Below are 16,794 nucleotides of genomic sequence, written 5' to 3'. Positions count from 1 at the left end.
TTTCCTACAATTCCTTGTTTTCTTTTAAACTTGTCAAGCCATCCACTACTTCCTCGAAATTCATCGTGTCCCAATGCCTTTGCAAATTGCATTGCTTTCTCGGTTATTAAAGGTCCAGAGATCGGCACGTTTTTATCTCGCATTGCGTGTATCCACTTCAAAACTGCCTCATTCACATCTTCATAGACACATGTTTTCAAACGTTTTGAACAAGGATTTGGTAAATCATTGTTTTCAATATTATCACGGTTTCTTATTATCGTTGATAAGCTGTTTGAAGGAATACCAAATTTTGATGCAATATCTTTTTTTTTACGCTTCTATCCACTTCTTGAAGAATTAAATTTTTTTCTTTAATAGTCAGGCACTTTCGCTTCGACATTTTGCAGCCGCAAGAAAAGCAACAAGCAGCACACTCTGATCAGCAATCTAAATACAGGAGGCGATTTCGAGAACGGAGCTCTACTGAGTGAACATTGAAAGTTTTTCTAGAAAGGAAGTGAACAGCGGGGGTGGGGATAATAGGACATGTCAATAAGGGACCAGGGACCACACACTTTGATAACCCATTCATTTTATCTTCTCTACTCATTTCCTATTCAAGGAATTTGACCCTTTCCCCCCTTTTCTAGTGACGTTGCATTTCCTGTATGAAATGCAAACAAAAAGGGAAAGGAATTTTATTGCTTTCTCTAAAAGTTAAGGGGGTGCGAAAATCAGTTCAAGGTCATTTCCCCCATGAAATGCGTTACAAGTTAATAATTTTCTCAAATATTTTGGGAAATGGGGAAAGTAGATCTCAAAAAAAAAATTCGTTAAATAGAAAATTCACTTTGCTATTTAGAAGTTATTTAACGAAGAAATTTCCAAAATGTTCTTGGTTCCACGAAAAAATTCGCAAAAAAGAGAAATTCGTTAAATAGAAGTCCGACTGTAGTTCCAAATTGAGTCAATGCAAAATATTTATAAGCCAAATCTATATTGCATACTCTTAAGTAAGTTGATGGCTATGTGACAGATTAAGTCTGACCAAAAAGAAAGACCCGTAGAAAACTATTTTATTCATTTTTGTAATCAGTTTAAAATAGTTTTCCCCTAGCTACGAACAGTTATGAAAGTTTACTGTTTACAAATTATTTTTAAAAAAAGTAACACTTAAGAATACATTTTTGTCATTTAATAGTAATTTTATGTGTAATATTTATATTAGATACTAATATAAATAAATAATATTAAGTAATTTGGATTTTGTTATATACGTATCGCTGTACTTCTGATTACAGATACTTAATTTGGAAAGGGGGTACTTACGTTTATCTTAAAAAGATTAACCTTATCCATGCAAGTTTTCAGTGTTGAAGAAAAATAATTTTGCAATATTTTCTCTTAAATATTCATATAAATTTTGTCTTTTTTTATTAGATTTTAAATTGATCCAATTAATTACAGTGTATTACAACTGGCAGTTCTGGAGACCAAGATCACGTCCAGCAAATTTATGTGAAGAAATGAGCATTACCTTTGTCGGTTCTTTCTATTGAGATATTTTGATTGATATGGAATGGAGTTGTATTAATCTATATACTATAACAAGACACTATTTACAAAATATATTTATTGTGATATTTGACTTGACAGATCTATAAAATATGTATGAATTCCAGATATATGTAATATAGAGTGATATACATAATCACATTTTAAAATGGAATTGTACTTCATTAAATGGACGGATTAAAACACATTTAGACTGAAACCATTTTATACAACATATCTCAAAAAATGCAAAATAGTATTTATACAAATGAGTCCAAATTTTTGAGAAAACTTGTAAAGGGTAAATGAATATAAGAGGAACAAAAATTGTAAAGAACAAATGGCAAACAGTGTAAACAAATTAAAATTGCTAAACCTAATGCTGTTTAAGAACAAGGAGAGCAAACTACAAATTAAAAAGTAATCACCCTTAAGCATTTGATTTAATAAATGAATTATAAAGAACTAGAATGCGACTTTAATGGTTCAAAGGGATCATCTCAAACATGCTATTCTAATATTGTCTCATGTTTTTTTTTTAAAAAAATGCATCTAAATTTGGTTTAAACTCAAAATGTTTGTCCATCTTGTGAAATAAACATCTTTCCATTCATTATAAGTTTTGTACATGTGATGCATTAGACATGTGGTTAGAAATTTCATGTCCCACTACAATTTTTGTTCCTCTTAACATATTTTACTAACCCACTGAGTGAATTTCAACTCACTCTATGATTAATAATTTTAATAAAGGTTATAAAATATGCAATATACAAAAGCAAAAGTTTCAAAGATAAACATTTTCATAAATGGACGGATTATAACACATAAATATTAAAACTACATTATTTATATGACTAACTTTTAGAAATCAAAATATAGTATTTATAAATGCCTTTAATCAAAAAATTATTAATGAAGTGAGAATTTTAATAAGAAATATTAAAAATTTGCTGAACCCGAAAGTCATATTATTTGAAAAATTTTTTTAACTCATTTTACATTATAATAATCGGGAACTACTATAAAATGAAAAATTTATAATGTAAAAACTTTTTTGGTTGAAAAATACGAGGAATAAATCTCACATCATAATTTTGACTTGAGAACATCAAGAGTGAAGAGGTTTAAACAATTGAAGATATGATTCCAAATATTATGCAGGGATGAGAGTAGTCAGAAAGTAAAAAAGTGGAAAATCCAAGAATATATATACGAATTCGTGAATATGAATCACTACTATTGAGGGTTTTAAAAACCCGTAAATTTGAATCGCAATATTGGATTTTTAAATCTCGTAAATAAGAATCGTATTGTATGATAATTAAATCACGTGAATACGAATCGGAATGCATAACTTTTAAATCAGGTAAATACGAAAATCGATGTTTGATATTAAAATCGTGTAAATAAGAATCAAGGTATTAGTAGATTCTGTGTTTGGGATTCCTAAAAGGCTTGTTTGTGTTTTGTTTAGCCATAATAAACAAAAATTTACAAGATTAGTGAATGAGCAAATAAATATTTTCACAGCTATTTATTATTTTGTTTGTTTTCACTCCAGAAAACGGGAATCAGCTACACCTGAATTACAAAAATATGAGCTATCTGGCAGGCGGGTAAAAATATGAAAAATCTTATTTTCTGCATGTGAACGCGTTAAAATAAGTTTATATGGGGGGGGGGTTATCAGCTAGGACATAATTTGAATTTTCTATTTATCTTTGAAAATTGGAAATAAATATAATTATTTTATTTCAACTACTGAATTTTCAGAAAAAGCGGAATATTAAAAAACAAAAAAAAACATTGAACTTTTAGAAAATCGGAGTGTTTGATAAAAAGGCTGAAATTCGAGAGACAAAAGCAGAAAACTCTCATCCCTGATTATGACAAATTCCTCCATTTTTATTACTATAGATAGTTGTTATAAAAATAGTATATTAAAATAATATTTTTAAACTTACAATACTAGAAACAAAACATTTTTAAAATTCAAGAAAAATAGCTGTCTGTATTATCCATTAATAAATTTTAAAGAAATTGACATACTCAATAAACCTTGTTTTCAAGTAAGTATATGTTAAATGAAGACTAAGGGGGGACAAATGGTTTATATTCATAAAATATGATTCTGTGAAGAAAAAAAAAACGAATTTAAATGTTTCATATTATTTAGGAGCTAGCATACAATTGCAATCATAAAAATATACAAGAACATCACAAGCATGTTATTTACATAACATTACAAAACAAAATTAAAAAATTTTTACGTGGAGATAAAATTTGAAAATCGGATTCTTCTCCAATCAATACTTCCTCAGTAGAAGTAGTCGTCTTCATTTTTAAAGTGTGATAATTTTCAGGGAGAACCGATTTTCCGCGTTATTTATTTGTGAAAACTTAGTAATCCTCAAAATGCAACAGATGGTGATCCAATTGTCTTTCTTTTTTTTTAAATGAACAAAACCCAATCTTCCCCCTAGTCTTCAAAAGTAAACCATGAAACAAATTCAAGTAACTGATATTCATGATGAAATTTTTCCATACCAAAAAAAAGTAAAAATCATTGGTTTGTAATAAAGGAAGGCATTGAAAATATCACACAAAACAACAATAAAACCTAGTATCTTTATGCATCTTACTCACAAATTTTATCAGCATTCGATGTCCAGTTGAATAAAATGCAACATTAAAGAGAGCATCTTGAATGTATAAAATAACATTGTAAAAAATAACAAATAAACAAGCCAAAAGCCATCTAATGATTTTTCGAAAAAAATGAAAATGATTGAAAGTTGATAACCTAAAATATACCTCGATAGTAAAAATAAATTGAAGCTCTTTCACAAAAAGGTTGAAAATCAGGTGGATCATCGGTAAAAGTATATAATTTTTAACAAAAATAAAGAGATTCTTATGATATTTTTCAACATAAATATGAAGCAAAAGGCAGTTATTTCTTAAGTCAGCAAAAAATATTTAATACTGATTACCAACACCAATTTTTTCCATGCTTTTTCATTAAAAAAAATAAAAGATTGTGGAGAAGAAACAGTTTAAAATTTATGCTAATAAAGCTGACCAAAGAAAAAATTTTGCTAATTAACCAAAGACAAATTTAATCTTTATTTTTCTAATTTATTTTGTTAATGAATAAAAATACTAAGAAAATAGTCATACAAGAAAATTAGAAAAGTGACTATAATTGCTATTATTAAACTACTACAATTAACAATAAGCAAAACTTCATTGGATATAAGATAAATCAAAAGTTCTTTTTTTAAAAAAAAAAAGCTTGATATACTTTTACTAATCAAACATTAATGTCATAGAAAAATAAGTCTTAAAAAATTGACATAAAACTTTTCAATGAAAAATTTAGTACCAATAAATAACGGTAAAAATAATTAAAAATTGCAAGATATTTTAACAAACCACACCCAAATATAAAAAAATAAAAACCGGTATTCACATTCTTCTAGTAACAAATAGAAATGCTAAAAATGTAAAAAGTAAAATAAATTTATTTGTAGACAAAAAAGTTCCTGCATTGCACCATTGATCAAACTCACAGAAACAATAGGTCACTTCATCATAATGTGTGCTGAAATCAAAAGTTTATATTAAATTTTAATTAGAATCTCTTTTATAAAATATTAGAAACACTAATAACTTTAAAAAATTCAAAAATTACTTCATATTTAACAGCAGTTCTGCTCTGAACTGCTTATATAATTTTTTTTTTTAAATCAAAGTATCTACATAACCAATAATAACACTGAAAAATATGAAAAAAAATTTCTTTTGCCCCACTTTACAAATGCATGAATTTAAAGTTAAGTTTGAAATTAAATTTAAAATTTGGGTACCGTATATTCCGGCGTATAACGCGCACTTTTAATACAAAAAATAACATTGGAATTTATGGGTGCACGGTATACCCCGAATATAAAAAATTATAGATTAAAAAAATTTAAATTTAGAAAAATATTTTTATTTTAAAGAAATAACATACCTATATACTTCATTGATTTTCGTTATTACATAATTAGTTAATTATATTCGTCTTCCGTTATTTCTTCAGGTACGTCATCACAATCTGTTTCGTCTTCATCATCTGTGTTACCCTCATCCATGAATAAACAGTCATCTTCTGATCCGTCCAGATTATTTGAAATGCTGCATTTTTTAATGATTTTCTAACCATCTCAGGCTTAATTTCATCCCATGCTTTTAATATCCATTCGCACACTGTTTCCAAACTTGCATGATGCATATATCCTCCTTTCTTAAAGGTTTTCTCGCCCTCCAACAACCAAGTGTTCCACTGTTTTTTTTAAATTGGCTTTAAAAGCAGAATTCCAATGGCTGAACTAATGGTGTCAATCCGCCCATAATAACTGCCACATCGGTGTTACATTCTTTCAACAATTTTTTTTGCATTATCTGTAAGGTGAGATCTAAACATGTCCCACACTGAAAGGCTTTCTGGTTTTCTATAGATACTAGACGAGATATTGTACATGTACAATCCAAATTTTCATGCGCGTTATACGAAGAGTATATCTTAAAATTTAAAAAAAATTATTAGAAATTACGGGTGCGCGTTATACGCCGGAATATACGGTATTTTAACTTCATGAACATAATTTTTGAATCCATCATTTTTGTAGGAAGAGAAGAGACTAAACAAATAAAATGCATAGTTTATTTAATGACCAACTTTCTTTTTTTTTTATAGCTTGCTGTAAATGTTTGTTTATTTTTTAAAAAAAAAATTTTTTTCTTTATTTACCCAACATAATCTGTTAATGTGAATCATTATTTAAAATATTTTTGAACTATAACAATGAGTGCTTTGAAAATGTAAGCATTTTTTGAGAGGTCATGATCAATGCTTTTAAAGTTATTTAGGAAAAGTTCATAGGAAGGAGTGCTTAAACTCTGCCAAGATATATAACTAGTTTGTCGGTAATTGATTTTTCAATTCTCCTTTCACTACCACTTGGAAAAATCATTATTGGAATGAGCTAAATTTGGCAGGTATGCTACATTATATTGTATTAAACATAATTACAGTCATTTTAAAATATGCTGGGCAAATAAAATATTATATTAAAACAACAAGGAGAGAAGACTTTTCCTATAGTAAAAATAAACAGAAATGTGTAATTTCATAATTAAAATCATTTAAATTAATGCACAAATAAACGTAAAAATAGTACTTTTTGATTTCAAGCTGTGATATGTGATTTTCTACGTAAACAGCCAATTTAGGTTGCTCAGCAGCTTTCCTACAACCATCATACCTATCAGCTGGTATATCTTTTTTCTGACCTTCCAAATTTGATAGGCAATCTCTAGTTATAAACGTATCCACTAAAAATATACAAATGGGTATATAAGTGGATATAAAAACAAATGGATATAAAAATAATTCATTCACAAATATTTCTTGTTACATTACTATTATTTTAACATAAACTGATATAATTTAAACGAAATAATAATTTATATAATAGTTAAAAGTTTAAACAGTGTTAGGTATAACAATTTAAATATCCTTTTCTCACTGAGAGTTAAACCTTGACAGGAAACTTAACTATAGTACTTTTTTGCAGGCAAAAAGAGTTTTTTTTTTTTTTTTTAAATCTAATAAACATAAATTTTTCAGCATATATTTTTAGACAACTGTGAGAATAATTTTAATAATTTCTTTTAATTTAAATAAGAAAATTTAGTAATATCTGTGAAAAGTAACGAATGTAAATTTATGGGACTTCTTTTTTTAATTATTATTATGCAAGTTTCTGGACAAAAATCAGTTTTTGTAGTAGAAAACATGTAGGCTCAACTCAGAACTAAGTTTGGGGTCTAAGGTTATAAATTTAAGGATAAAAATGTAGAATTATGATTAATAAAATCTAGTCAGAAGTATCATTATTTTAACGGCCAATTTAAAATTTTTGGTTTTATAGTGACTAGACTATGCAACTCATCTCAAAATTAAAATAATATTAATAATTTAAATTTAAGATGAAACTAAACCTGAAACTAAAAAATAAAGTTCCATTTGCAGACAACAATGGTGTAGTAATTATAAAAAAATGCTGCAAAAGTAAATAACTCAGTTGTATTCATTTTTACTGAAAATGCAACAGATAAATAGCTAATATTCTGCAATCAACCTATTCCACTAACTGATTGGATAATCAATAATATTTGGATGTAACATCTAACGGCATTATATTAGATGGTTACATCATGATAGTTACATTATGTCAATACATCAAGTTAGTTTATTTCTTGTTACACAAAATTTTAGCAACATTTCATTAAGAAAAAAAAGACAGGGAAAGTAAAAAATGAAATGGATGATGGGTAAAAACATACTTCTATTTAGATATCAGGCTGAAACTTTAGATGGATATTCATATACGCATTAAAATTAAATACAAGAACTTATATTTCCTTCATTGCTATGCTACATTAGGTGACAATTATAATGTGTGTGGGATATTTTTTCCTATTCTTTTTGTTTTCGAAAGAGTATCAATAAATTAAAACTAATAACAAAATCAGTTATTAAAAAAAAAAACTTTGATTAAAATTATTAAAGTAAAAGAAACAATAATTAAGATCATTAGTCATGGATTTAAAAAGATTTTAAATAGTTATAAATAAGAATAAATTTCTTCTTCGTAACAAAATATTTGCTTACAGCATTAAGATATAGAGAACTGATTATTAACACAACTGATAAACTATATTTTAAAAGCAATCAAAAGATAAATAATACAAATAGGCAAATATTATATGGCTTTTATTTACATTGAATTTGCATTTACTCTAAGAATATAATTTGTAGAATATGTTTTCAGATCCAAGTCCCTATTTAACTTTCACTACATTACTTCATAACAGTTCAAAGGATAACATGTTTGTAAGCAAAATACTTTGAAGCAAAGCAATGCTAGTCAAAGAGATAAGGAAAATTACATCAACAGTTAAGATAAGGAAAATTCAATCATATAGGATAATTATGAACTAAATTTCATAAGATTATATTTAGTTGTGGGAAAAACCCACTCCTTAATATGAGCTATGGTATTTGTTTATATGATTCAATCTTTGTGCAAGCAATCATTATCTTTGAAAAACTACTCATATTATTCTAATTTTAGATGAAGGACACAACATAACAATAATGGCACCAAAGATGGCAGCTGAAACTCCTTTTGGCAATAAACTTTTCATTGAATAACTTTTATATATTTAAAAAATTTGATTCTATGTTATGCATTCTTCTTCCTGCAATTTTACTCGCAGGCAACTCTCAACTTTTGATGCTTACCATCTCATTCTGTTCACAATATTTGTTAAATGCTATATTAGTTGTATTTTTTTCCACATGTGCCCCACAGATTAAAATTAACATTGCTATCAAACATTCGCCAGAATTTAGGAAAGTTATTAACTTCATAAAAAAAGTAGTATAAAATGGGTAATTCTATAACTACCTCCTTTTCTTTCAATTATCTTTACACACTTATCATCATCACGTGGACATGTTATGGCATGGTGAATACGCCAATCTACATAATACTCCTCACAGCCAGGTTGGGAACTTACACAACTGTAGCACCATAAATCACATGAGACTGAAAGAAAAGTTAATTTATTTCTTTTACATAATTAAGAATTATATGAAAGTGGATGATAATGAAACGAAATCACAGAAATACAATATCCTTTATTGCATTGTGAATGCTACTTAGCAATTCAGAGAGGGGGAAAAACTGGTTATGATGTTTAAATCCATTTGAAAATCTTCTTTAAATAATTTCGTCTTTATTCCAAATCCAAATGAATTTAAAAAAAAAAAAAAACATAACAAAGACCAAAAAATATTCATATATATAGGTGAAAAAACTTTTATACGCAACAATGTAACTTTTATGTAGAATATTTAAAAAAATTTTTTTTAGCTAGAAGGTAAATTATTAAAACTAGCTAAATAAGAAAGTACAGTAGAGAACCATTTATCCGGTATCCAGATAACCGGGAAAAATTTTGCTCGATTTTCCCGCCATTTTAAACTAGAACGAAAAAAGCGGAAATTGGACTCATCCTTGAAGTTGAGTAGAGGAAAATGTAAGGAAGGGGAAGATTTTTTCCCCCGTTTACCCAGAGAAACGTCATTTCCTCCGTGACCTTGAAGGCAGGGAAGGGAGGAATGTTTTATTTTTTCCTTTAGGCCGTCAATCAAACTCAAGGGTGTGGCATGCTGATTTCGTTTTCTGCTTGATTTACGAGGGGGGTGGGGAAAATGCATTGCATGCATATCAGTGAACAGAAAAAGAAAAGAGAAAAATATATTTATTTGACATCGACTAATAAAAATAAAATCTTTTTCTTTTGAATAAATTCTCATTCTTTGGAAGTGCGGTATCAATTGCAAGTTTTTCTTGGTGTGGAATCACATCTGCTGTAATTAAAAATCTTGTTTTTATCAACAAAAAAAAAAAAAAATAAAATGAAAGGAGAATTGTTTATTAATTTAAACATAGGATTATTTTATGAAGCAGATTGCAGTTTTGTTTTTCTGATTCCACTACGTTTGATTTTTTTTCTTTTCGCGATAAATTTCGCACTCAATAAATTAATTCTTTTTATTCATAAATTTTATCATTAGGTTTTTTTTTTTTAAATTCCGTTGATCTTGCCTTGTTCCGGGTTTTAATATTTATGCTAGTGCCTTTTTTAACTATCGTTTCGGTTCGATAATTTTCAAGTGTTTTTATTTAGATTAATAAGTTTTCCTTTTATTTTATCGTTTCCCCCCGTATAATTAGGTATGAAATATATTGCGTTATTTAATCATTGGTTTTGTTTATATTATTTAATTTAGGAATTGTAATTATTTTTAAAAAATAAATATGAGAATTTTGTATTTTTTAAACTTGATTTTCTTGTCTAAACTTGCAAATTTTTTTATTCTTTTAAATGTTATATTTCTACCATTTTTTTTTCTTTTTAAAGTTAGGAGTACCTTTCTTTTTTCTCTTACTTTATGCATTACACTTTTTCCTTGTACTTCGGGTTCGATAAAACATCGATTAACGACACTTTTTGGTCGATCCAGAAAACCGGGAAATTCAGATATCCGGGATAGCGATGGTCCCGAGCATCCCGGATAATTGGCTCTCTACTGTAATATTAAAAAACCAAATTCAGCTTTGTGTACATTAGGGTGGATTGAGACCGTCAAAACGTCTCAATTTTTTAGAGGAGGTGCGGAAAAGTTATCACCTCCTCCCTTCTATGAGCATATCTATGCAGGTGTCTTTTACGCTGCAATAGTTTTGATACAGTTTCATATTACTGTTAATGTATAGGGAAACTGAAAAGATGACATTTCAGGCATCAAAAATTAAGATATTGTGAGCTAATGAATTTAAGGAGTTAAGGTTATAAAAATAATGGTCATTCATTAATATTATATTATTAATAGGCAAATATGTACAATGGTTTGCAGCAAAATGAAAAAGAAAATGGTTCACTCAGAAGCTATAATAAATCTCTTGAACTTGAAATCTTATGTTATATGAACCAAAATGGCAACTGGCGATATTTAGGGGTGAAAAAACAAAAAAGGGAATGCTGGACGATCAGGATGGCTTGGAATCATACCATGAAGATTTGTATAAAAACCATCATTCTTTTTTCAATCCTAAGCAAGGTGATGGAATAATGAAAGTTAAGGCATGCCTTTGCTACTATCAACTAGCCTCACTGACTTTTACAACATCACAACTGCCAAACAATACAGCATTATATTAAGACATTGGAGAATGAGTTTGAAGAGATGAGTCAGTTAAAAAAACTAAAAAAGATGAAAATAGAAAACTAAAACTGCAAAATACAAAACACATTTTAAAAAATTGAAAAATTACCTGAAATTTGACCAAAAAATAGTACCCTGTAGCAGAATTGTGCGATACGGTGACATTGTCACAGAACGTTACAAAGTGTTTGAAGCAAGATTTTTCATTCGGGAATGGAAAAATTTTGGTTTTCCTTTCTGCGTAATTTTTTGAAAATTTTTTTTTCTTTCAAAAATGTCTTTCATGCATATCAAAAAGGAAAGGAAAATTTTGATTTTTCTATTCTCATTTAGGATTTTTAAAAGTCTGTAATGACTGGCTTCAGCAAGAATTTCAAATTAATAATATAAAATACAAAATTCAGAAATCTCAAAAGTTTAAAAGATAGTTGGCTCTAGAAATGGCGTTCTTTCTTTAATTTTTTTTCCTTTAAAGAATGCACACATATTTGTTTGTCTCTTTTTTAAAGAGTCCTATTTGCTTGATTTTGTTGTTTTCTTTTTTATCAGAGTTACTGCACGGATTTTACAATTTTCTAATTTATGTACGAATTTCAATTCATTATCGTTTAATTTATTTATGAACTTAAATTTTTGTAATGATTTACAAAATTTGAACGAGGAAATAATGAGCGCTTTTTACCGCCTAAAAAATACGAGAAAGCGCTTCTAATATTAGAATTAAAAAATATCACTTTTACAATTAAATTTTTTTATTTCCGTATTGGTATCTGTGGCAGAATAATCGCCCACAGTGGACAGCAAGAAACTACAAAAAACATCACAGAAAGGAACCACATTGAAAGGTATAACTCGTAGCCATCCCCGGGCAAACATCTACATGTTTTTTTTAAAACTTGCAAGTTTAAATTCTATTTGGCATTTTGGCGACTGTAGTTGGCAAGTCAGGTCATGATACAGAAATATCCCTTTCTCAGATGAATATTTTATACATTTATGAAGCCTTTTTCTTAGCATCAACTTTAATGTGTTGCATTAAGCCCCCACCAATGTCCTTTTTGTTTTTGCTAGCTTTACATACGAAAATTAATACAAAAGATATCAGTTTCTTCTTTTATACCTAAAAAACTTTACTGGTAGTAATATCTGTGAAAGCTAGTGAATAGCGTTACTATTATTACTACAGTAATTATTTATATCATTACTTTAAAACTTTTAAAAATATTGTTTGCGAAAATAAAGGAGGAAAAGCTCACTTCTTTAAAAAGTAGTAAGGCTTTCTAATAGCAGAGAGGATAATGGAAAATAACTACGGTTTTTAATTGTACTCACACAACGAGCACTGGTTAAGAAACAACAGTATTATAAGTCTAAAAATTCTAACAAAACTAAATAAAAGAAATTGGCCTAAATAAAAGAAATTAGATAATCTAGAGCATTTGTTTTCCATTTTTAGATGGCATAAATTCACACTAACAAGTTCGAGAAATTTTCAAGAGAAATGAAAATCGAGAAACTTCACAATGCTTTTTTCACGAACAATAACTTTTGAGAAAAGGGTTTGAAGAAAAATCTATGTTAAGATAAATAATAAACTATTCAATAACTCTTAATTCAATCCAAAACTTACTTCCTGAGAAAAACGTCAAAAATAAACATATCTCCAACATTTTGAAAACAACCACACCTCACTGCTTTAAAATTTGTTATTGTTTAATAACAAACGCTTCCGACTGCCTGTTTCATACCAGCTTAATGCTCTTCGTCGACGTAACCAATATTTTTTTAATATGGTAAGCAATCGGAGCTGCGTAAATTGCTTGTAGTAAAAATGGCGCTTCAGTAGTAGCTCCGTGCGTCTCACCTTAGGGGTCATTTCCATTGTATTGATTGCCTACGATGAGAATGCCTAGAAACTACATGTGAGACGAACTGCTCAAGCATGCGCGAATTGCTCTGACATGATAAGTTAAACGAATACAGTAAGAAATAAGAATACTCCATTAGGAAGAGTTCAAACAGCATGAGATTCACGGGCTTTCGATTGGCGATCGAAATGGGCTGCAGGTGGCGTAGAGCAGAACTCTTTTTCTATTGGCGATCGCAACACTCGAATACGCCATCTGGGGAGAGACCGGTTTCACGCTTTTAGCCCTTCTCCCTCCCCGCGCCTCCTCTTTTCAGTTGCATAGGAATGTTCTACGATATTTTCTCTTTTCCTAATATTTTACCTTTTTACTAAATAAAAATATTTTTTAAAATTCTTGTGATACTTTTCTTTAGAAATATGTTTAATGTAGTTTTCAGTTCTATATAGTTTTCCAACTTAAAAGATTTTAATCTGTATGAAAATCAAGAGAGAAACTAACGTACTTCCTTCCTCTATGACTTTCCACAGGCTAATGGGGAAAGCATGTGAAGTGTTGCCATAGGNCCTATGGCAACACTTCACATGCTTTCCCCATTAGCGTGTGGAAAGTCATAGAGGAAGGAAGTACGTTAGTTTCTCTCTTGATTTTCATATAGATTGAAATCTTTTAACTTGAAAAACTATATGGAACTGAAAACTACATTAAACATAGTTCTAAAGAAAAGTATTATGGAAATTTTAAAAAATATTCTTATTAAATAAAAAGGAAAAATATTAAGAAAAGGGAAAATATGTAGTACATTCCTATACAACTGAAAAGAGGAGGAGAGGGAAGGGAGAAGGGCTAAAGGCATGAAACCGGTCTCTCCCCAGATGGCGTATTCGAGTGTTGCGATCGCGAATTGCTGTTTAGGGAGAATAAAAACCTGATTGGTAAAAAATACTTTCCCGCAAAATTCTCACCAATAAGATTTTCCATTTCACTATAAAGCGATCGAAAGTGTGTGGAAGTATTTAGTGAGAATGGCTTTGTGAGAGAATATATTTCACCAATCAGGTTCTCATTCTCCCTCGACTGCGATCAGTTTTGCGTGAATCGCATCCATTGAGAATGGCCCTTTAGCAGTAGTGATGAAGCCTTAATGACTAAAATATTCACGTTTTGGCATTATGCTCCGTTATCAGTTAACTTAGCTACGTCACAAAATTAAAAATTGACCAATTGTCCGTACAGCTGCTTACATGCAATAGACGCTCATCTGTTTACGCATGCAGACCCGCAGTGGACTAGTTACGATAGGGTTCGCAGCAGATCACCGAAGTCAAGCATTACTGGCTGCGGCCAGTGTGAGGGTGGATGACCACTTTGATCAGCCTGCGATAGAACCAGGTTGTGCGATATTGGTCCTCGCTGAACTATTTTATCATAAAGTACTCGACCTCGAGCGCAGGTCTTCGGGATACCGAAGCGGGGATGCCATCCTCTCTGAAGAGGATCAAAGTTGTGATGACATGTCTGCAGATCATCCTCAGAGATGCTTCAGAGACCGTGGCCAATAGTCTATTGTGCAGTTCTAGTGCGACGTAAATATATTAAGAAAACTGCAACTACACGAATGCGGAAGCATGTTGCTCTCAAAAATAATTTCTACATCTTCTGCGCGCCACACAACCATGGCCAAGCACCTTGCATTTTTAAGGCTTTATCTTTTAATGGCCATGGTAGGAATGCCACGTAGTTTTGACCCTGGTCATATGAGGTGAACATAGCCTGGGCTAGAACCCTTCTCTTCAAACTTTCACACTACAACCAACGAGAGGACATTTAACCACGACACACATAACGGCAAATGACCAGAAGTTGTGATGACATGTCTTCAGATCATCCTCAGAGATGCTTCAGTAATGCCACGTAGTTTTGACCCTGGTCATATGAGGTGAACATAGCCTGGGCTAGAACCCTTCTCTTCAAACTTTCACACTACAACCAACGAGAGGACATTTAACCACGACACACATAACGGCAAATGTTTGCACTAAAAACCTTTTTTCAATAAAGCAAAAATAATGCAGTTTCAAACCTTTCATCCTAAAAGGATTAAAAATTATTTTAAAAGCTTTTTTAAAAAGTTTCATCACTTAGGTAAAATGGTCACTTAGGTCCATAATGACGTCTTAGCAAACGTCATACTATAGATAAGATCTAATTGCATTATCCATTAAAATTTCATGCCAACGTGCATTTTAACTGAGCATACAAGGCGTTGTGAAAGAATAGAGATTTTTTCTCGCTTGTAGAATAGAGCAAATTGTCACAGATCTCGTTTGAAGATTAGAAGGTTTACACGTAAACCGCATAAAATATTTTTTAGGTATACATTAAAAGGTTTTTGCTGAGTGAAAAAAAAACTTGTTTTGCTATCTGGGACAGATTTAGTAGCGTGCTCTTCGTATATACTCACTGGTTGTTTACACGCGCTATAGCACGTGTGTGCTTTAAAGTTAATAACATGCTATATTTAAATTGCGTAATTAAAAATTAATTACAAAAATAAATAAGAATAAAAAAAGTTTAAGTTAAGGAAAAATTTAATTTATAACAAAAACATATAATGAAAACGTACATTGTAAAGAATTTAGAATGATGTAATGTAAATAAAGAAGGTTTGAGGAACGCGTCCTCTCTCCACGCGAGTCAGTTTGGAAGTGATTATGAGGGGGGTTTACAACCGGTTATGCTGGCTGGATTTACCTCACTTCAGTTTGTTTTTGGAGTGGTCAGGAGGGTTGTCGAGGTACATTACTTGGGGACTGGGTGTTTGCCGAGGCACACCACAATACTCCCCCCTTAGTACCAAAGGTACGAAACAGTCTATGAAAGTCTATAGAGTGATTACAAGTATCGAGGGTTAAACTGGACTTTTCTTTCAGAACGAGTCGTAACCGGTAAAGAGTCACCTTGCTCACATTGAACTTGTGGAGTTGAAACTGCTGGCGTTGGAACTCTTTCTTCTAGTACGGGGTCTGTTGAGTCTATGTTTAAAAGAAAGGCTGGTTTTAGCCGGTCAATGCTTATGGTGGCTTCCTTCCCATTTTTCTGAATCGTGAAATGTTTTTCAGTTCTATGGAGAACTTCAAAAGGTCCATCATAAGGTGATGACAGCGCAGGTTTCAAGGTATCGATTCTTACGAACACATGGGAGCACGTTTCTAAAGCTGGATGTACGAAGCATGACGATTTTGAATGGCAGGACGCAGGTGTAGGTTTTAGAGTTCTGAAGGTTTCTCTAAGTTTCGAAAGATAAGTTGAAGGATCACTTGGAGCATCGGAAGGCGGTTCAAAGAACTCTCCAGGTAAGACGACAGTTTGTCCATAGACCATCTCAACACAAGATGCATTGAGATCCTCCTTGAAGCAAGTTCGCAATCCTAGTAAAACTACTGGTAAAGATTCAGTCCATTTGGTGTTGTGGCACCGAAGAGCTTGTTTCAGAGAACGGTGGAACCGTTCAACCATACCGTTTGAAGAAGGATGGTA

The 16,794-nt window shown here is 30.5% G+C and overlaps 3 protein-coding genes across 4 annotated transcripts in view; 1 reads left to right on the top strand and 2 right to left on the bottom strand.

Moving 5' to 3' along the window:
• The window catches only part of LOC107443802 (uncharacterized), a 19,144-nt gene extending 17,388 nt beyond the window's left edge, over nucleotides 1-1,756 (top strand). Inside the window, exon 6 of one of the 2 annotated variants that reach the window (XM_016057795.4) lies at nucleotides 1,450-1,756. In XM_016057795.4, the coding sequence (XP_015913281.1) occupies nucleotides 1,450-1,541 (92 nt within the window). In that variant the 3' untranslated portion in view covers nucleotides 1,542-1,756. Of the gene's footprint in view, nucleotides 1-1,422 lie in introns of both variants that reach the window. The other variant, XM_043040921.2, reaches the window with a different exon arrangement.
• On the bottom strand, nucleotides 1,601-13,173 carry LOC107443801 (QVR superfamily protein crim). The gene is made up of 4 exons (XM_016057794.3): nucleotides 13,017-13,173; nucleotides 9,060-9,200; nucleotides 6,765-6,918; nucleotides 1,601-5,143 (listed from the first exon to the last, which is right to left on the bottom strand). Exons 1-4 carry the CDS (start codon nucleotides 13,054-13,056, stop codon nucleotides 5,008-5,010), a joined length of 471 nt encoding a protein of 156 aa, XP_015913280.1. The 5' UTR covers nucleotides 13,057-13,173; the 3' UTR covers nucleotides 1,601-5,007.
• A 2,566-nt stretch (nucleotides 13,174-15,739) lies between these two features.
• Nucleotides 15,740-16,794, bottom strand: LOC139427206 (uncharacterized; the record flags this gene model as incomplete). Its single annotated transcript, XM_071188114.1, is given in 1 exon segment — nucleotides 15,740-16,794. A coding segment is annotated over 1 exon segment (645 nt), but the record flags the coding sequence as incomplete, so codon positions are not given.

This window comes from Parasteatoda tepidariorum, chromosome X2 (genome assembly GCF_043381705.1).
Source record: "Parasteatoda tepidariorum isolate YZ-2023 chromosome X2, CAS_Ptep_4.0, whole genome shotgun sequence".
In the NCBI taxonomy this organism is placed as follows: Eukaryota; Metazoa; Arthropoda; class Arachnida; order Araneae; family Theridiidae; genus Parasteatoda; species Parasteatoda tepidariorum.
This window is presented reverse-complemented; position numbering and strand designations above follow the sequence as displayed.

Bases quoted from the DNA above. Each gene is read 5' to 3' on its own strand.
- LOC107443801 (XM_016057794.3), bottom strand. From the start codon at position 13,056: ATGTTGGAGATATGTTTATTTTTGACGTTTTTCTCAGGAA. The intron at 9,201-13,016 runs GTAAGTTTTGGA...CTTTTCTTTCAG, and splicing joins TTTGACGTTTTTCTCAGGAA to TCTCATGTGATTTATGGTGC. The intron at 5,144-6,764 runs GTACTATTTTTA...TTTTGATTTCAG, and splicing joins TCACAGCTTGAAATCAAAAA to CACACATTATGATGAAGTGA.